Below are 22,163 nucleotides of genomic sequence, written 5' to 3'. Positions count from 1 at the left end.
TGATGTAGATATGATAGTGTGGAAACACTAAATGTACTGTAACTACAATTGCATGGCAACATTATTAAGATGCTGTCAATATTCATTTACTTTTTTCTTTTTTTTTCATGATCCAGTGTCAGTGATTTCCTTTCCACTCAATGTCTCTTTCCTTTCGCAGTAACCTCTTGTCCAACCCATATGTGTGTGATTGCCACTTGGCCTGGCTAGGTCAGTGGCTGAAGAAGACCAGGGTGGTCAGTGGAAACCCTCGCTGCCAGAAGCCAGCCTTCCTGAAAGAGATCCCTATCCAGGACGTAGCAACACCGGACTTCACATGCGATGGTGAGCATATCTCTCTCCCTCTCTGTACTTGCAATGGGCTTATAGTTTGTTTTCATGTATTTTCTGGCCCCATGAACACAGAATTAGAAATAGCACTGTTCAGAGATAAAGCCTGACATGAAAGAAGATTCAAATTAGATTTTATAGAACTGATCAATCAAATTACAAAGGATGTGCAGCAAGTTACACTGGAGTGGCAGGAAACCAAAAAGGTCACAGTCTGAAACCTGAAAACATCTGGCAAATAAGGCTCCAAATGATTCTAATGTTTCTGAGAAATCCCTGCTGCTGTTCTTAAGTTAATATCAGAAACAAAGCAGGCATTAGTTCCTTCCAGATTCTTGTCTTTTTGTTTCAAAGTTGAGCCAGATACTCATTCAAAAACTTTCTACATCCCACGTCTTAAGCCAGCAGATGTGCACATGCAGATACACAAACACACAAACGTTCTCAGCAGGGTATTGTGAGGACAGAATGATCAGAAACCACTAGCAAACAGCAGCCTTAGATGACATCAGTCTGTGGTTTCTACAATGACGCTACTGTTACCACGATGATGCCTGCCTATAGCAATGAAGACTGTTGGCTTAGCTGCCCATTTTTACGCCATTGACAAAATGTGGCCTGCTATCTATTACATCTTTCTTTCTTTTTCCCCTTTTTTTTGTTTTTTTTTAGCTTTACATTTTGCACTATGTTCAGTCTCCTTGTTTCTCTCTTTCTACCTCTTTCTGCTTTTCTCTGCCTCCTGCGTTTCTTTGAATTCATTACACTTTTCTAATTTCCTGTAGCTGTGCTGCAACCATTTACTGAAAATGAGTTTGGAAAGTAGTTAACCGGTTGGCTCAAATAAGGGAAGTCTAAGATGCTATCAGATCTTAATATTCACTCTTGCATCTTGCATACACAGGCACACACACAAATTTCACTTCAGTCTCACTGAGCTGCACACACATTAGTTTGAATGGTTGATACTGCACTCGAACCTTTGTGAGGACATTACAGTGGTTACACTGAATATCTAATCTTAACTTTGCAATACATAAAGTAATATAAAAAGCCATACATGTAAACTAATCTTGGGAAGAAGAAAAGAGGACAAAACTTCAAGGAAATCTTTTGTGCAAATTGTATGTTATGTAGCTTTTTTAAAACCCTGTTAGCATGCAATTATGAAATAGATTCTCTTTATTTAAATGTTTCACAGACACACTAATTATAATAATAATAATAATAATTTTCTTTTCTGCGGCTCAAATGTTTGAAGATATTCTGCTGACTGTCAGACAAATAACTACCAAACAAGGGCAAATAACCTCTTGATAACAGTAAAATGTCCACAATCAGAAGGTGTAAATCTCAAACTGGTTCTCAAAGGCAGAGAAACACAAAAGCACTCTCAAACACATTCATACACACACACACACAGACTCTCACACGCATACACATGAAACCAAGGTCCCCATGTCCGGTCTATTTATAGTTGAGTAAAATGGCTGTTAAGTTGTCCAGAGGCAGCCGGGGGAAAGGTAAAGTTAATTGAATTTGTGAGAAGATATTAGTTAGTTCAATCAGCCAACTGTAGAGTGAGTCAGCCCACGGCTACATCTCCCCGTGGATTTGCAAGTTACACACATCAGATAGGACACATACTTATACACTTGTAAACTTTGCACTACACACTGGCATGTAAGCCCATTTACTCGACATATAGGCATTAGCATGATTAGAAAACTACCAAATGAATAAGAAAATGACCATAGGACAGGGGAAAATACCTATTTAACACAACTAAATGAACACCAAACTGAGTGTTTGCATGTGCCCACACTTACAGATGCACAAATAGACATACTGTACACTGTAATTGTGCAGTACATGAAGTCATATTGGCACAAGTACACAACAAAGCATGACCGCAAATGAGTGTAAACTTGGCATCTCTCTTACTTAATGTTTCTCTCTCTCACCGCCCCCCCTCACACACACACGCACACACACACACACACACAAACTCAAATTACAGTTGTGTTATGATTGGCTTAGTGTCCATTCTTCATTATCCTTCATTATGGGTTTAACTCTACATTTGGGACCACAGTTCAATTATTTATGTACTGTTGCACTAGATTAAAGCTGTGTGTGTGTGTGTGTGTGTGTGTGTGTGTGTGTGTGTGTATGTGTGTGTGTGTGTGTGTGTGTGTGTGTGTGTGTGTGTGTGCGTGTGTGTGTGTGTCGATGTCTGTCAGTCAAAGAAATGGAAGTTAAGGGCCAAGAACAACACTCTAGTCTCTGATCCTTCCTATCTCAGAGTACTAATGATTACAATCAAATAATTTGTTCCTACCCTTAGTTTTGTGTGTATGTGTGTGTGTGTGTGTGTGTGTGTGTGTGTGTGTGTGTGTGTGTGTGTGTGTGTGTGTGTGTGTGTGTGTGTGTGTGTGTGTGTGTGTGTGTGTGTGTGTGTGTGTGTGAGTAACATAGCTGCAAAGTTTGATTTGTCAAGCTGTTACATCTGTTCTGTTTAACCCAGCTAGAAACCAGCCAGACCATCATGTGTCACTTTTAAAACAAAACACAGCAGGCTTAACATGATTAAGCTTCCTATTTTGATTTTTTTTTTTTCACTTATTGAAGATGTTTATCACACAAAGTATTACATACAACTTTCACTTTGTTGGTGCATTTACATGAGTTTTCAAAGATACTGCAGGCCATCCTATCTACATCTGTTCATCATTTCTCCAGAATCATCTGAGGGGTTTTAATATCTTAGTGACCCGCCTGCAGGTCCTGAGCCAGATGTGGAAACACACGAGTGCAGCTGACTTTAACAGCTTCTGATCATTTGATAAGGATTATAAAGTACTCTTTAAAAGTGCTGAGTAGAACTGACCAAATGCCACACGTTCTCTTCTATGCTTTCTCTCTTCCCTCCTTTGGCCTTTACCTGTCTCAAGCCTCTTCCCTCTTCCCTCTGTCTGCCTATCCCATGTCCTTCTCTCTTCTCCTCTCTTTTGCTCTTTTCTATCCTCATGCTCTCATCTCTGTCCATTTTTGAATGTCTCTGTCCTTATCTTTATCCTTCCTTTCCTTATCCCACTACTGTATATTTTCCCCTTTCTCTCTCTCTAATGTCTCACTCTCTCTCTCTCTTCGCCCTCTCTTTTCAGGTGTTGAGGATAATGGTTGTCTTCCTGCGTCTGGTTGTCCTGATGTCTGCACGTGCTCAGACAGCGTGGTGCGATGCAGCAACAGAGGGCTGCACTCTCTGCCCAAGGGCATTCCCAAGGACACCACTGAACTGTGAGTCCGGTGCACACACACATGCACACACGCACACACACACACAAACAGAAATGAGCATTTTTGTCAATGCTTACTCACGCTCAAACAAAGTCACAAACACACACACACACACACACACACACACTCACACACTCACACATTGCGGCAGTGCAATATTGATGCAGCAGTTTGCCCTCTGCTGCTTCAGGAACCAACAAACCATTTTGTGAAAACACGCACACACACACATGCAACACTTCCCCCACCCCTGTTTCCATGTACAACTAGTGGCAGAGAGTGCTGCAGGTACTTGTTTGCTTATGTGCGTTTAGATTTTAAAGTGATTAATGTGTTTATTATTGATAAAAAGAGATTTAAATTACAGTTTAATACTCTGTAACGCTAACCAGAAAAAGACAAAGACTGCGATATTTTAAATATTACTTGACAAAATCAGTCATAGTTTGCAATGCTAAAATGCTAGGGATAGTAACCAATGTCAACTGTGTAAAGCTTTGTCAGATCAATGAAGGTTTTTACAAGTGTTTGCCTAGTACATTACTGTAATGTCCTTCCTCATCACTCACTGAAAAAAGACTCAACTCAAAGATTCAAGTCATACACTGAAAACAGAAAGTAATGAAAATATGTTCATTTGCAATTCTAAGCATTTAGTACACAACTGTTAAGCATTTATTTTCATTATGATTTCCCTTCATATTACAAATTATACATTGTGTAAATTGTTTAATCATTGTTGTTAATTCCAAGCTACTATGAATCCTTGTAATGAAGTAAAAGGGCAGTAAAAGAAATATGTTCATAATTGTTTGATGTAAGGTAAAACAAGGGTAAAGCAACCTTAATCGAAATGAGGAATTTAGAAAAAAGCTGGAAGAAAATCTCTCACACATAAGGTGAATTATTATATGTGCATACACAGGCAAACACACAAACACACACTCACACATTCACAAACCCCTCAAGCTGTGAAATAGGCCTGCTCTGCAGGGTCAATAGCAGTGATTAGGTATTGATCAGGTTGAAGAAGACACTCCATCATACTGTCCACATGACCTACTTATGACCTGAGAGGGAGAGGAACGGAGACCAGTGGATCATAAAATGTGTGTGTAGGTGTGTGGTCATAAGTGTATGTATGTTATATTGTCTCCTACACACCTACAAGTACAGACAGATCAGTATCTTGGGTGTTTGCTGTGGTCAGAACATGCATGTGTTCAAATCTACATCATGCAACAGTTTTGTTGTAGTAATGTTGTCCTCCCATTCAGTTCAGCAGGTTCCCATCTCAATACTTTTCATATTTTCCCTCCTTGATTTGCTTTATTCAGAAACATAATCTCACAACACCGTTCTACCTGTGCAGCATGTGTAAAAGCTCATTTGAGATGGCATAGGCTGTTCTGGTGGTATACTTTTTAAAGTCTATGTTTAGCTTTGCTTTATGTCAAATTCTTTTTATGTTAAATCTGTTGTTGCACTAACCGCATTCACACAGCGCAGACCCATAGAAAACCATCCTGAACATCAAGAAATATGATATATAAGACATTACACTCCTCTGTAAAATGAAACATTTTCATATGGAGGTGGATTTGAGATCCCCCTGTCCCACCGCTCACACTCTTCTCACCAACACAACCCAAACTTATAACTTTCTCGTCCTCTGATTCCCATGTGACTGAGGTTGCAAAACCATTTAATGTCCTATATTGCTATTTTCATACCCCATAAGAGGCTGAGTTTGTGTATGAATACATACTGTATATGCATTACATCTATTAACTATGCACCTTTCTTTGCAGGTACCTGGAGGGTAATATGCTGACATCTGTGCCCAAGGAGCTAGTAGGCCTGAAGCAGCTGTCGTTGGTGTATGTACAGCTCACATAACCTTGACCAGAATACACATATTGTGCAGCAAGTTTAGCAAACTAATATGCATATATGAAGTGTATGTGTGTGTTTGTCTATGTGCAATGACTGTATGTTTCTATCTATACAGAGACCTGAGCAACAACAGCATCAGTACATTGGGCCCATACACCTTCAACAACATGACTCAACTAGCCACACTGTAAGTTACCATGAGAACACACCTAGTATACACACATCTCCAACCATGTCTTGGTGTTGTAAATGGATTGTGTGTGTGTGTGTGTGTGTGTGTGTGTGTGTGTGTGTGTGTGTGTGTGTGCTTGTGCGTGAGTGCATGCGTGCGTGTGTACAGTTACAAACCACATAATTAATCAGATTTTTTAATTTCATAAGTTTGTTTAATTTCCCTTCACATCTTGTCTCTTTCTTCATATTTTCATGCTTTTTCTCTTTTATTTTGTTTCTGTCTTACTCTCTTTCTCTGTCTAGCTTTCCCACATTTTACACCAAATATCCCTGTACGTCATTCCCTCTCTTCCCATTCACCCCCTACACTCTTTTCTATCTTGTTTCAATTGTCTTCCTCCGTCTCTTTGTTAATACACACAGATCATGTTGTTGTCCTATCTCCCTTTTCATCTCTTCTACTCCACTCACCCAATGAGCTTGTTGGTTTATCTGCTTCATCCTCTCTTAAATGTCTCTCTTCTATCTTACATACAAATTCTATTTAATTCCTTTTGTGATGTTAGTGTGGAGTTTGCCATTCCTGCTTTCTTTTTAGCTTTCAGCTTATCTAGCATGTCACATGGATTTTATATCAACTTACAGGGTTCTGTGTGTCCAGGGAAAGTCGAATGAGCACGTTTGCTCTTTTCCAGCAACGCCCTGTTTCATATTTCATGCAGTTGCAATCATTCACGCCTGGGAGCTGCCCAGTGCAACCACAGCCTTCTCCTGTTAGCCCCAGATAGCATCCGTGGAACACTTTGTGATTTAAATGCCTTGCTCAAGGGCACTTTGCCAGCAGTTGAAGAGGTAGAGGAGATGGTTTCACCTTTCACTTTCCACATTGGATTTTCCAGTCTTTGAGTCAATCTGTTGTTTTACTGGCTCTAAGACTCCTTTCACTTAACTTCTAGGCCAGTTGTTCTTAATCTGGAGGTTCAGTTTATTACATTTTCCCCTCTGTCCTGTTAGAAGCCTATTGGCCTCTTGATAATCAGTAATCATAAAGCAGTACTTTATTATAGGGCGTCATCAGACAAAAACTGCTTAGAACCACAGCTTTGGGCTAATATCATCTTAAAGATACATATCCAGTTTTCTCACAGATCCTTAAAAAGTCTTAAATTAGAAAGGTCATAAAATGTCTTAAAAACTCTTATTTTTAATTATGGTAGGTCTTAAATTTTTAGATGATACCTATTTCAATGAGAAATATTATCCTACAGGGTTCACTCATTTGAATTCGGTTTGATCTTTGCGATTCACTCCAGTCTAGCTCTTTCTTTTTGTTTTCTGGTAATGTTTGGATCCACAGACCACCACCTGCTCTCACCAAGGTAACAGGAGTACAAAATGGTACAGATGATGCTCAGCTTAAAACAATTGGCCAGAGGGTTCATAGGAGACACAAAGTCCTCTGTTATTTCTGATAGTTGCAAGAATCTGGATAATAATGTTGTGTGTCGTGTTGTGGCCAATATGCGACACAAAGAAAAGGTGCAATATTTAATTTGATGACCGCACAGCCGGAGTTTGAAGGTTTAATGGATTGTTAAAGTGCATGAAAGGTAGATATATTGTAATGTGTATGCGTCTTAATGGGGGAAATTATTAGACCAACCTGAGCAGAATTATTGGGTATGTAAGTTAAATTTTAAATTAAAATGTTTTTTAACAGAAGTAGTTTTATCTAATGTAAAGCTTAACAGTGGGACACTTTTATTGTCAGATAAATTTTTAACATGAAGCTCAGTCCTAATGTGTATTTGTTTTGCTGTGGAAAGGTTAAATTGTCTCAAAAAGCTCTTAAAAAGTATTGAATTTGATTTAAGTAATAATGTAGGAATCCTGATCAGACAGTAACAATCAGCTCTATATGCTAGGTTCATTATTGAGCTTGGTGCAGAATTAAATGAATATAGTGATAGCATCATGAAACAACCAACTTTATCTCATTTGACCATGATCAAAATTCTTTCCACATATTTCCTGTTTCCGTCCCTTTCATTTATTGCTCAGTTTTTTTTGTTCATTAACAGATTTAAAAGAGTAAAAATGAACAGTGGTACAATATGAGAGTTTGACAGTCCAAATGCCTCAGTTTTGCCTCTGGCAATGTTTTGCCTGTACCCAATTTTTCAACTTAATTTGAAATATGGCCCCCTTGTTAATTCTCTTTTGTTTGACTTAAGTGGCTACAGTTATTGTACCAAGTTATTGTAAAACTAGATATGTGTTACATATCTTCCCTCTTATTTGTCTTTGTATCCTCTCTTTTTCTCTGCATTGATTTTTATGTATTCAGGGGTGTGGTGTGAAAGACAAGAAAAAATAATTTGAAATGAGTATATCTGAGAAAATAATGGTGGGAAAAACTGCATCGCTGTCTGCTTTCTGATTCCATTTTGTTTTCATCTTCATTTGCCTTTGCATGCCACATGTATCTTAAATAATGCCTGTGACCTTCTTAATGTCCTCTCTCCAACAGCATCCTGAGTTATAACCAGATTCGCTGCATCCCGGTCCATGCCTTCGACGGGCTCAAGTCACTTCGCCTACTGTGAGTAACACGCTTCATCTTCAGATGCCGCAGTGGATTCAATATTCAACACTCCCCTTTGCTAGTTATAGTACTGAGCTATATCAAAGTTTAATCACTCCCCTGGTGCCACGCTGAGTGCCATGTTTAGACCCAGTCACAAAATGAGTCACAGCCACCCAATCATTTGTTGTCTCAGGGTACTAAGAGAGATAAAAGTGACAATCTCTCATCTCCTCTTTAATACTCCCTCTCTATCTGCATGCTGTGGCCCTTCTCTCCCCTTATGTCCCACCACCCTGTCTCCCCCTCACTCTCCTCCATCCATCCTCTCCTCCTTTTCTCTGTCTCTCCGCCCAATATTGTGTTTGATGAATCGACCTTCAGCCTCTGTTTCTCTCAGTCATCCATCTGGTTGTCCACCCTCTGTCTCACAAACCCACGCACATGCACACACAGTGTGCATGTGAATATTTCTGTCTGACCATCCTCACACACACACAAGCTGCAGTACACACAAACATGAGCAGATCGCATTAACATGAATTGTTTACTTGCATGCTAATTGCTCAATGACAGCAGACTTTACTTGCTTGTCGTATACATGCTACGGATGTATACCATTTGAAAAGCATTTTCACTGTTAATTTCACTTTGACGTCTTTCTAGATTGAATGAGTCTCTGGATGAGAGAACTTTGAGCTATTTCTCTTAAAGGGTCGGTTAACCCAAGTTAAAAGAAAAAGTATTTTTTTACTTATCTCTGGTGGTACATCGCCATGTAAATGGTGGCAGCATCATGTTTCACAAATGACTGACTGTCAGTTGCAAATTGCAAAAAAATTATTTGGGAGTCTTATCAAGCTCTTACATTCCTGCGTATTGGTTGCAAGGATGCTGTTTGTTTAGATTAGTGAAACTTGTCAAAATGAGAGAAGGGGGGGATTTATGTCATGTTGTAAATTTGGTGAAATTGGTCCTGGGATCATACACAAACCTCACTGTTAAGCAAGCAATTTCTAGTGGTGAGACTAAAGGCTGGGTTATGCTCGAAAAGAACTCATTCGTATGTCCATTCACGTTGGAAGGAAAATGTGTTTATAGCTGTTCAAGAGACACTATAATGTTTAAATACATGTTTTCAGACTTTCAGTCTCTCCTGGAAGGCATCCATAGTATTGCATTCATTCATACATCAGAAGTGACAGAAACACAGAGTGAAAAAAGAGATATAGGTATGGAAGCAGTCTCTTACCGCCACACAGTCACTGTGTAAAGTGGGTGTGAATGTTGGAAGTTACAGAAGTTGTCAGAAAAAAACAGCCTCCACATTTCCAACATCAGAAAAGTATGCGGAGAGGAGGTTTTCAAAGCTGTTCAGTCATCCAACAAAGACTTCTGATGAAGTATACCAGCAGCTTAATGATGTTGATGTTTGCATTCATTGTACCAATGTCTGGGAAACAGTAAGGTTTCACATTGACTAGAAACAACTTTTGACTGAAACAACATGAACTAACGAATAGTGACCTAACACTTTTACATTGTATTGTTCTTTGTAGACATTTTTCCTGAAACATAGCCACCATTGTTTGTTCAGGCAGGGTTTCACCCTCTGAAATGTCAGCTTTGTTTTTGGCCTTTTCTCTAAATATTGACCGTATCTCTTACAAGGTTTCCACCTTGCAGAAGTTTAGAGATTGCTTCTTTTTTTATTCCTCTGTCCTCTCTTTCTTTCATTTTACTTGATGTTGCCGTGGGGACTGATCCCTCTCTGCCCCCGCATAGCAACTGGTTGCCAGGCAGTCATCACTGTCACTTCCTCATTACCCACAACCCCCTCTGGGCCAGCCTTTGCGCGGGGGCTGTTAGACCACCATACATAGATACACAAACACACACACACACTGCGATGCACACAAACACGTAAAGTTATCCACAGACATTAAGCGCACACACACACACACACACACACACACACACACACACACACACAATTCTGAGACACATATATGCACACACATACACTTTCATCCACACACTGACCACGTGGACGTTGAATTATGCCAACACACACAGGCACACTTTTCCAATAGTGGTGGTTTGATAGCTGTCCCCTGCTACAGCCCTTCGCTCTAATGGAATGTGAACTTATATCCAGCAGGCAACACACTCAAATGGCAAGACACAAAGGACACACACTCTGCAGTCTCCGAGCCCTTTGAGACAAAAGTTTCCTACGCACACACACACACACACACACACCTATAAGCACAAACACGTGCACAAAAAACCCAAAGGCAGAGGACAGAATTGCACATGCTCAAACCGATACACATCACAGCCTGCAATTTGTCCCTATGACACCGTTTTTACATGCACGCACACACACACACACACACACACACACACACACACACACACACACACACACACACACACACACACACACACAACACCCACACAGAGACACACACATACAAACCAATATGAGACAGTTTATATTCCATTCACCGACCAGGACAGACTTTATTGCTCAACAATGAAAATAAGCTTTCTGTTTATTTTGTGTTATAAATATCATAAATATTTAACTTATTTTCCATTATAGAAGGAGATGGTGGTGTGTCTGCTCCTGAGGAACCACAAATAATTTAAATAATTTAGCATGCAGCTTGTCAGTGTTAGACTGGTATAGTTTGCTGAATATACAGTATTAAGCAGTTGAGGCAGTTTCATTTATCTTCAGTATGATTAATATGATTTAGTAGTAGTAGATAGTCATTGAAAATGTGTCATAAGTGCACCTTTATCAATGGGCTGGCCTTAACTGCAAGATTTTGATCTAAATATAGAGCATTCAGTTAATACTATCAGCACTACAGAAGTAGTAGCAGTAATAATCATAGAATTAGAGTAGATGGAGTACCATGGCAGCAGTAGTACTGATAGTACTAGGGAACGGAAGAAAAACTAAACACGTAATCCAAATAATTTATGATATAACAAATATTAACAGTAGGTCAAAAAATTGCCTCTTGAATTTGTAACAAGGTCAATATTGTGTTTAATATTCAAGTACACTCTTGTCTTGCTCTTTTTCATCTCCAGAACTCTCCATGGCAACGACCTTTCAACTATACCAGAAGGAGCTTTCAACCACCTCACCGCTCTGTCCCACCTGTAAGTATAGCACCATGTTTTTGTTTGTGTGCTGACATGGATTGTTTTGTTTTGTTTTGTTGAAACAGTAATGGTTTTAATTGTGTGTGTGTGTGTGTGTGTGTGTGTGTGTGTGTGTGTGTGTGTGTGTGTGTGTGTGTGTGTGTGTGTGTGTGTGTGTGTGTGTGTGTGTGTGTGTGTGTGTGTGTGTGTGTGTGTGCATGTAGGGCTCTTGGTGCCAACCCCTTGTACTGTAACTGTGACCTGCGCTGGCTCTCTCAGTGGGTGAAGGCTGGCTTTAAAGAGCCTGGTAAGAAGAAAAATCACTTCATAAAACACTTGAAACCAAAAATATTATATTTTCTGTTCAAACATCTGAGATTAGGTGAAGTGAAGTGGCATATTATTGCTGTTTATCAATAAATCGTGTTTTAACAGGCATTGCTCGCTGTACTGGACCTCCTGACATGGCTGACAGGCTGCTGCTCACCACTCCACTCAACAGATTTCAGTGCAAAGGTTAAAACTCACTTCTTTTCTTCCTTTGACTTGTGCTCTAGTTTTAAAACTAGATTAATTCCTGGATTTAAACAGACACAGCAAGGCACTCACAGCAAGATGATTAAAATAAGAATGAATCAGTTCTGCATTCTGACTTTTTAGATCATGTAAAGTATTTAATTCTTGAACTTAGCTGTCCACAAACCCAAACCTCCTCCTGCGTCAGAGTCACCTCACTTCCAGCCTGGGTTTTGTCTTTAGGCGGTCTGGTGGATGTCTTAGGTCAGATTTCAGGGTTTTGGGTGACGAGGGCTACCAGTGTTTTATATTCACGTGTTTAAGTGCAATGCAGATCAGTGGCTTCTGGAGTTGTGCAACACCAACCAAGTGGACTGGGGTCTTTGTTTTCCTTCCGTAATGCAAAACATTTTGAATTACATTCCCCATTTGTCTAAAAGTTAAAGTGCTTTCAGACAGCAAGTAGTTACTGCTGCATCTGCCACCAGGCAATGTGCATGTTCTGCATGTGGATGTTCCACAGTGGCTATGTACAAGTTGTACTCTATATTACAGTTTGATGCTATCTACTCTAATCTCAACATTTTTATTGGCCCAGAAAGGATAAACAAACTTTGGAAGGAAGTCAATTGGTAAAAATATGTGACTACAGAAATCCACCTGTATCGTTTACCTCTCAGTGTGGTTTATGTAGTCACTCAGTCACATTCTGATAGCACCTTTAGGGTGGAAGAATATTTCTCTCTGTGTATATTGCCTGTGTGGTAGACAGGTATAGGGTCTACACTGGTTCTTATCCAATGCATACTGAAATGGGCTCCAGTAATATGGATAGGATTTAACCTGTGGTGTTTCTACACACACTGATAAACATTTTCTCTTTTGAAATATGGTCATTGAGATATTGAATCCACTTTTAATGAATGTCAAGGCTCAGAGAAAGCAAACAGCTCGGCTTAGGAGTGCTTATCATATTATTTTGAGTGAGTGACTTTGAGTTGCCTCAAGGTGTTTGTTTGTATATATAACAGTTGTTCTATAGTTGTTATATTTCTTAAATTTAGAAATTCTTTTACCAGGCAGCGAAGCCTTTAGTTGTGCAGGAAGAATGTTTCAAATGCTCTGGAAGGTTTAGCACTAGTTCAACACTACTCTTTTAAAGCAGACTGCCTATGTTCAGAGATTCAAGTGAGTACCAAAAATCCCCATCCTATCATATTACACTCATCCAGAGTACAGAAGCAGCTGACCTCTAACATTGCCTGCTTCAGGGATCTCTTGCTATTAGAGCAGAGGGGAAAAGAATTGAGGATTGGGCTTTTAACACACAGGGAAAAAAACAGACATCTTGAAAAGCCTGGTCTTGCACGCAGAATGAAACTGTATCACAAGGGCATAGTTTGTTGTGCATGTGTGTGTCTGAGGGATTACACTGGTAGGTTTTCCAGACGAAAGTAGAAATATAAAATGGTCTGTGACTCCAGGTGCTGAGAGCAAACTTATACCTCACATCATCTCTCTTCTCAATGATTCAGATCCCCTCTTCCTCTTCTTCCAGCTTATACATGCCACGGCTTCTGAAACAAATCACATTTATTGCTCTCCTAAGCTCTTACTTTCCTTATCCTGTGAGGCCTTTTCTTAGTACACCATCCATTAAAAGAAGTATGTGGGAGCGCCTTTTAGCACTGTATGACTAAATATGTATGTCTTTGCCTCTGACATCCTCCTTTGCTCTCATTGTCTTCTTATCTTTATCCCTCCTACCTCCTCTTACTATATCTACTCTCCCCTGCTTCTCTTTCCCCCTCTCCCTCTCTTTTTCTTACATCTGTCACAGGTCCAGTAGATATCAGTCTCATGTCAAAGTGCGCCCCCTGCTTGGCAGCACCCTGCCAAAATAATGGTACCTGTGTGTCTGATGCCACTGGATCCTACCACTGCACCTGTCCGTTTGGATTTAAGGTGAGACACAATAAATATAGTAGTACAGCAGAGGGAGACTATTTGAAGTGGAAGGGGAGGTAACCTGCTGGTCTTCGATTTATAGTAGAGCCAACTTTACATTCTCCTATAGCACTGCAGTTAACTAAACACTCACATATATATATGAGTGAATTTTCATCTGTGCCAATCTATATTTTTAACATTTTTAGAAATGCTTTTACCTCTTTTTAGCGACTGGGAACTTGACTGTGTCAGTTTAATTTCAAGTCCCCTCTTGTCACAAATGTGTTTTCCTTGTTCTCTTCCCTGACTTGGATATTTGAGCTTCACTGTGCAGAATGATATGGTTATAATTCTTTTTTATGGGCATGACATCATGTGTCCAGCAGTTTAACATTGAAATGCCACATATTTGCATATTCATAGAATCTGGATTCTTTTAATGACAGGGTAGATTTCCTTTTTAAGGAATTTTAACAAGGAAATTGAAATTTTTTGGAAAAAACTAACAAACCACAAAAACAAATTAGTTACCTAGTTAGTAAGTATATCAGCTTTTTGTGCATGAGTGTTAATATTTTAACCAGTGTGGAAACAATAGAAACCAGCCTGCAAAGTCCATCAGTGTTAGGGCCATGTTCCATCTACTTATCTCAGGTGTCAGTGCTAACCAACTTACACTGTCAGGTAACCAACCAGTATTTGGTCATTCCTCTTTATTTTGAATGCCTGTATTCTAAAATGTGTTGGAGTCGGCTTGTGAATCATGAAATTCACCAATTCACGTGTACTACATCAAAATTCTGCACCTTCTTTCCCTGATTAATAGAATTGTCTGTATGTGTGGGTAACAGGTCCTAGATGGATAGCCATGCTGCATAAGCCTGTGGTATTAGCAGTATTATCAGGCTTAACTTCAGCCTTGCATGCATAATGTATTTACCTGTTCAATAGAGAAATGATGACTGCAGCTGGCTGCACTAAAGGTATTGACTGATCAAAAGACAAAGGGTGTAATAATTGTCAAGACCCTTGCATTAGGAAACACTTGCAAATCTACTGCTGAAGGGGAAATTTGCATTGAAGGAGTGTGTGTGAAATATATGTGTGTACATCAGATTAACCCCCAGTTTGTTCTTGGGTTTGTATAGAGATCTGTGGAAGATTTATGTGTGTGTTTTTGTGTGTTTGTGTGTGTGTTTGTGTGTGTGTGTGTGTGTGTGTGTGTGTGTGTGTGTGTGTGTGTGTGTGTGTGTGTGTGTGTGCGTGTGCGTGTGCGTGTGTGTGTGTGCACATTCAGTGTACAAAAAGATACACTCATGGTCTCATGTGCACACATTCACACACCTCATAACCTTTGGGCTTTTACAGGAGGACAAAGCCTTAGTCTCGCCTTTAATTAAAACATCACTTGCCAAGGTCACAGACTGAGAGACGGGGAGTGTGTGTGTGTGTGTGTGTGTGTGTGTGTGTGTGTGTGTGTGTGTGCCTATGCTTGTACATGTCTGTGTGTATGTTTTCCTTTTTGTATCGGCATCCACTGGGACAATGTTAATTAAAATGTGTTAGAGGAATAAAAGAAGGAGCAGCAGAGAACAAAGAGGGAAGGAAAGAGGGAAGAGAAAAGGGAGTGAGGGAGACTAACACTACAGGACTAAAAGTGAAAAAGGTTGATGTATAGGAGCAGAGAAAAGAAATGTTGTAGGAAAGAGGGAAATGCTGTGCTACAAATGGCCAGAAAACATATGAAAGAAAGGAATAGGGACAAAGAGGGAGAGGTGAAATTAAAAAGAATGAACAAAACATAAACATAAAAAGCTACAGCAAGGAAGAAAAGAGAGATGGAAATAATGAAGATGGATGAAAAGGGAAAACAAGAATAAACGTCCCATTCTCAGCTTTGATCAGAGGAAGTGGGTGTGTTGGCGGCCAAAGGTTTTGGTGGTTTGAAATTAAAACTACAGCCGCAGGGCTCGATGTGGAGAAGCAGCGTGTGTGTATGTGTAGGACTCTGATACATGATACAGCTCCAAGTGAAAGTTGTTTATTCAGAAAACAGGTGTGTGGTGAGAAGAGCAATGAATCAAGGCAGTTAGCTGTGTCATGCTCGTATGTGTGTTTGTATACTGTGTGTGTACAACCGTACATACGTGCTTTTGTGTTGGTTTATAATTGTGAGTGTGTGTGTGTGTGTGTGTGTGTGTGTGTGTGTGTGTGTGTGTGTGTGTGTGTTTTTGTAGTGTGGAAAAGCTTGTATTACCTAGCCAGTGTAGATTCATTCAACCCTCTAAATCTCTGCAGGGTGTTTCCTTTCACCGCACATATAAAACTCATCATTCAGTCCTTAAACCGAAAATTGGGGCAAAACCTGAATGGAACTGGTTTTAGCTGTCTGAACGATTGGAGGCCTAGTTTGTTATACTTACAACACTATAGGTCACCACACCTTAGGTCATCTGTAATGAAAATGATGCAAAACTTTTTTTTTATATCAGTGGTGACCAGTGTTTAAAATACCCATTATTGAACAAATACCCTCATAAAATCCAAGAACAAAATATGCAAATTCACGTAAATGTTTGAAATATATGAGGATACAACATGTTCTAAGGTTCATAAGTCCAAGTCAGTTGTGGCGCCACCCTCACAGATGCCACAACCAACTAGGAGTTTTCTCATGCAGTGGCAAAACTGATCCCTCAACAGCTTCCCTCCCCAAAAAACACTGCCAATTCTATTCAATCATCAGGCTAGCACCAGGAATTGAGCCAATGTCTCTGCCTAGTAAACATGTGCTTTGGCCCTTGCACCACCCTTCAATCCACAGTTTAGCTTTTTGTTCTCCATTATTATGTAGCTTATGACTGCCACTTCTTTTTCACCATCTATCATTGTTTCAATACTGAAATCATCTGTAGAAGAAAAATGTCAAATATTCAAATCTAACCTTGTTTACCTTGTCCTCTTTCCTCCTCTCATCACCTGCAGGGTCAGAACTGTGAGATACCTATAAATGCCTGTATTAGTTTCCCCTGCGTTAATGGAGGAACATGCCACATTCAGCCTGGCCTTCAAGACTACTTCAGGTAGGAACATGATCTGTTATTATAATATGTCTTATAAGAAGAGTTGTGTTGTCAGTAAAGCATGTTGCAGTTTCAATAATTTAGAAAGGATTGTATTTGTGTGTGAATGAGAGTGTTTTTATGCTAAAAAACACAATGACCAATTCTCTGGTTCCTTTTGCATTTGAAACCAGCAGTACAACCATTAATTTAGTTGACACACTGTATATAGAAGATCAAGAAGAATAAAACAAAGAGTTGTTTCAATGGAGTCCTTTGGGAATCCACTTAGGCTGTGGGTCAAATCCTATTGCACTTTTTAGCCTCTCTTTGTATTAATGGAGACATTTTAAAAACCTCACCCTATATTCTCAGCTAAAGAGAAAATTAAATTTACTTCGCCCCCAGAAACATAGACAGTGTGATTAGATTGGACAGACTTGCCACACTGGACAACGCATTACCCAAGATAACAACTTACTTTGACCTTATGATGTGTTTTCCTGCCGGTGTGTGTTGGGGGGTTATACAGGAAGAAAGGAGGGGGAACCCCCATTTGGGCTGCTCATTAAGTCCTTGTGCCCTGTCTGACCTCCCTTTCTTGCCGCTGAAAGAAATGTTTTAAACTTCTATCAATGTTCAAATCAGTGTTTCTCAAATGGTGTTGTATAAATCTGCCCACACACAGTTTCCATAATGGTAATCAGTTTTTGTTTCATGCACAAACAATGCAGAGCCACATACACAGTAATGTTTACTTGTATTTGACAGATAGGTTTTGCTTCTTTTATTGCCAGTTGACAGATTTGCCAACAAATGACTTCAGAATACAGCATTTGGAAAAATCAAGTGCAAAGTCAGAAGTATCACCCTCTCCCATGTGAATGGAATGAATATCCATTGGAGTAACTTTGTGTATCAACTGTGGAAAAACAAATTGCCCCTGAAACAGTGTAACAATTTAGCAATTTAGGGTTTTAAGCAGATGTATAACATGAGCAGAAACCCATAATTCATTATGTACTTGACCTCTTTAATCATCTATATCCATCCAGAAATGGTGTGCCGCACACGTTCGCTCCTTTCCAAGGACTCTGTGCTTCACATTCATACAGTTTCACACATTCACACCTGGGAGCTGCCCAACACAATCACAGCATTTGACTCCTGCCTTCAGAGCTGCTCCACTGGAGACGTTGGGGGTCAAGAGCCTCTCAGTGGCAGTTGTTGAGGGAGTGGAGAGCAAAGCATCACTCATTCGCTTTCTTACCCGTCTTTTCCCAGCTGATCCAGGGAATTTCTTGCTTGTGTAGGATGCTCTTGCGATCATTCACACAGTCCATCTACTTATTTGTGTAATTGTGAAAGCAAATCTTGAAATGTTCTTTGGCCATGACCTAGAATACTGAACACTATATTCCACTGTCCCTGATCATATTATTATTGGTCCTTTTTGGGCTATGAAACTAAAGTAAGAGTGTCCAAACTATTTTGGATTAAGTGCCAAGAGACAAATTATAACTCTAGGAGTAGGCCACAGACCAAAAGTAATCAAAATGGTCACCGATGGTTTAGAAATTTGACAGACTGTGTGTAGTATGCCATAAAGTACAGAATATTTTACATCTCGTGAACTCTTTGAACTTGGTAGTGAAATTGAATCTGTACGCTTAATAATTGCCTTTATTCACATGCAAATACATATATGTGTGTGTGTGTGTGTGTGTGTCTGTGTCTGTGTCTGTGTCTGTGTGTCTGTGTGTGTGTGTGCATTAGCATCCTGCCAAGATCATTAGTGTTTCAGTCCCACGTTGTCCCAGATGTATGACAAATAGCCACTTTGATTTAGAAAATTGTCATAAATATCTTAACCAGGTTTGTCTCTTCCTTGAGCCCCTTAACAAGGCCTTTGCCCTTTGAGAGGCTTTGATATGCGTCTGGCCTTTAACGTCCTGCGTGGTAATGCTATTAGGGGTCCCTTTGCCCTTTACAGATCTCCTCTTAATGTTAATACCAACACAGGTAGATACATGTGCCCTCTGACAAAGACTGAGAGAAAGACAGAAATGGTGGGAGACCAGACCCCTTTGACATTTTAACATATTATATAATCAGTTTGGGATATTCAATAAGTCCAATTAGCCTCGGTTCTTAGCAGGGACCCATTTGTCAAACTATATAGTTTAAATGTCATGACTGGGATTTGATTGGTGGTACAATGCTCTATGACCCTGTCAGTGCTGGCAGTGCTCCTCTCATTTGTATGTCTTTGTCTTACTTACTTGCCCACTTATTCACGGAAAGCACTTAATGTAATTTTTCTTTTCTTTTTTCGGTCTTACTCATTCTCTTACTTTGAGTTATTCCTCCTCTTTTATCCATTTTTTCTTATTCATTTTTCATAACTCATTTTTTTACACCCTCCTTTCCTGTAGGAGGTATTGTAGTAGAATGATTTCTTGTTAATTTAGTAACTAAATTTAAGAAAATCATATACATATATAAAAGTCAAAGCACACCCAAAGACATCATGTATTATGTCTGAACTTGGAGGGATGATACATGGCAATGATACATACCAAAATGTATATAAAAACAATGTCAATAATTCATTTACACAAGTTAACACTGTAATGAATTAGTAGAGAGCTTAGTCTAAAAGTAAAAGACTGTCTGATCATGGAACATGTAGCAAGCTCAAGCACCCTTATATTTTTTCTCTTTAGTTAGTAGGGAGTATCCACAACAAAACAGGTAAAAGAATAGTGAAAATTGGATCTACATTCATCATATTAGCCATATCAACTTCATAAGTACATTGATTCTCATGTGCTATGTTTAGGCTAAATCAATTAATGCAGCTTTAAGTGTAGCTTTTTCAAAACCAGCAGACAGAAAGGGTGGGGGGCAACCAGCAACTATCATGTAAGGTGTGGGAAGGGAGAGTAAGTGAGATAAGTGTTACTGTGAGAACAAGTCTGCGAGGCACCAAAGTTAGATTAGAAGAGTCATTTGAGTGAGAGTGAAATAAAAGGAATGAAAGATGAACAAAAGCTTTTACAGGTGCAGGAGAGGAGCACAGACAGGGCAGGGAGAAAAAAGCATACTGTGTCTCACAAATAGCAGTGAGTGTATCTCTGTGTGTGCGGTTTGATGAATGTTGCAAACTTGTACTGCAATGATTTCCCCTTGCTTACTATGTCACAGTGACCTTGCTGTAAAACCCTTTTCATCCATTAAAAGGAACTCGTCTCTATAAAGTGTGAAAGACAAATGCAAGAATAGAGGATCGTGAGAGTGGGTGAGCTGCTGAGTGCAGCTGTGGTCAGATTTATCAGACATTGTGTGGAGGGGGGTTGTTTGCCTAAAGGTAGTGTGTGGGTTTTAGTGTGTGAGATATGAAGAGTGGAAAGTGGAGATAGAGATGAAAGTCAGCAGCCATACCAACATGTACCCTGTTTCAGCTGAATGACTGAAGCCAAGCAGGTGTGTGCTTGGTGTGTACTTGCATGGGAGACCTCCTGGGAAAAACTAAATTGCAGCTGGATGTGGTGTGGGGGTGTAGGGGGCGGTCTTCCCTTTGGTCCTAATAAACCCAAATGCCCCAGTGCAGTGAAGGGGACAGAAGATGCCCTCCTTTGGATAAGACTTTAAATCGAGGTCCTGACTCATAGTCGTCATTAAAGATCACATGGTACTTATTGCAAAGAGTAAGGCGTTCCCTGTGGTCCTGGCTAAAATTTCTAACCTGGCTTGCTACATCTGACCCACTCATCAGCCCCCACTATAGCTGGCAAAATACTTCCCTCCCTCTCCATCTCAAATTGATGTGTGGTGAGTGTTTTAGCACAAAATGGCTGCCATGCATCACCCAGGTGGTGCTACACATTGATGGTTGATGTGAGTTTCCCCCATTTCACTGTGAAATGCTTTGGGTATTAAATGCTTAGGCTTTCTTTCTCCATTATTAAACAGTAAATGTAGGAGGATCTCCGACTTCTGATTAATAAATGAAATATCCCCCAAAAAGAAAGACAAAGATAACATGAGTAAAAGGAATGATTGCTTCTCTACAACTGTTGGTGCAGTGGAAGATAGTCAGGGAGGGTTAGTGGCAGCAGTAATAGTTTAAACTTTGATCTTTGAATTTTTACTTCTGCTATAAAATCAGGCATGAAGTGGTGTTTCTTGTTGGATCACTAAATATAGATGTTTGGTGGCTCGTGTGATGTGTAAGAACCAGCACAGGGTGGAAGAAAACCCTCCAGAATACATTTTATATTGTTTTACTTCAAAGCCCTTATAGTACAATTTATGGGGAAGTAAAGTTGAGCAGTTGATTGATTTTATTTCAAGTTGTGCAGCAGGGATGTGTTCTTAGATCTGGCCCAGTCACTATCTAATATTGTACATTTTGTGTGCCTGTGTGTGTGTAGCTGTGTGTGTCCGCCAGGTTTTGAGGGCCAGCGCTGCGAGGTAAATCCAGATGACTGTGAAGACAACGACTGTGAAAACAACTCCACCTGCGTTGATGGAATCAACAACTACACCTGCGTCTGTCCGCCCAACTACACAGGTACACACACGCACAAACCATCAATTATTAAATATTTCTGAAATCCCTCAGTGTTTCCATCTGAGTGGTTAGAAGGGTCATGAAGTCCATTCACTACTACACACACACACACACACACACACACACAAAATCATATTTTCCACTTTACTTGATGGTAAGTCAGTGATAGACAACCTCTCAGCAGTGACCTGAAACTGCTCCTGCAGGAGGTTAAAACAGCAGCCTCACAAGAGAGGCAGATAGGAAGAGAGGGAGAGAGAGGAAGAATGACATAGAGATGGAAAAGAAGGACGATGTACCAGAAGGAAAGGGAAAAATAAACATAGAAAGCAAAGGAGTAAAAAAAAGGGCTGATAAAGGGCAAAGGAGAGAGAGGGAGGGAGAGAGAGAGGGAGCCCATACTTGGTGGAGTCCAGCAGAGCTAAAGTGCTGACTGGGAAGTTAAGTTAAGTTTTTCTGTCTATGACAGTGTCCTCTAAGACACACACACACACACACACACACACACACAGCTGGTCCCCTTTGACACTGGATCCCAGTCAATACACACACACATACTATGTCATTATCATTGTTGGCATACAGAAGCCTCTCACACTGCCAGGCACCTTAC

General features: G+C 39.9%; 1 protein-coding gene across 1 annotated transcript in view; it reads left to right on the top strand.

The window, feature by feature from the left end:
• The window catches only part of slit3 (slit homolog 3 (Drosophila)), a 244,885-nt gene that overhangs the window by 202,162 nt on the left and 20,560 nt on the right, over window positions 1-22,163 (top strand). Inside the window, exons 19-29 of the mRNA XM_053323379.1 lie at window positions 161-324; window positions 3,498-3,630; window positions 5,442-5,510; window positions 5,642-5,713; window positions 8,231-8,302; window positions 11,393-11,464; window positions 11,671-11,753; window positions 11,882-11,962; window positions 13,803-13,927; window positions 16,898-16,995; window positions 21,411-21,550. Of these exons, the coding sequence (XP_053179354.1) occupies window positions 161-324; window positions 3,498-3,630; window positions 5,442-5,510; window positions 5,642-5,713; window positions 8,231-8,302; window positions 11,393-11,464; window positions 11,671-11,753; window positions 11,882-11,962; window positions 13,803-13,927; window positions 16,898-16,995; window positions 21,411-21,550 (1,109 nt within the window). The remainder of the gene's footprint in view (window positions 1-160; window positions 325-3,497; window positions 3,631-5,441; window positions 5,511-5,641; window positions 5,714-8,230; window positions 8,303-11,392; window positions 11,465-11,670; window positions 11,754-11,881; window positions 11,963-13,802; window positions 13,928-16,897; window positions 16,996-21,410; window positions 21,551-22,163) is intronic.

This window comes from Scomber japonicus, chromosome 8, assembly GCF_027409825.1.
Source record: "Scomber japonicus isolate fScoJap1 chromosome 8, fScoJap1.pri, whole genome shotgun sequence".
NCBI lineage: Eukaryota > Metazoa > Chordata > Actinopteri > Scombriformes > Scombridae > Scomber > Scomber japonicus.
The sequence above is the reverse complement of the archived record's forward strand: the minus strand, read 5'-3'. Positions and strand labels throughout refer to the sequence as shown.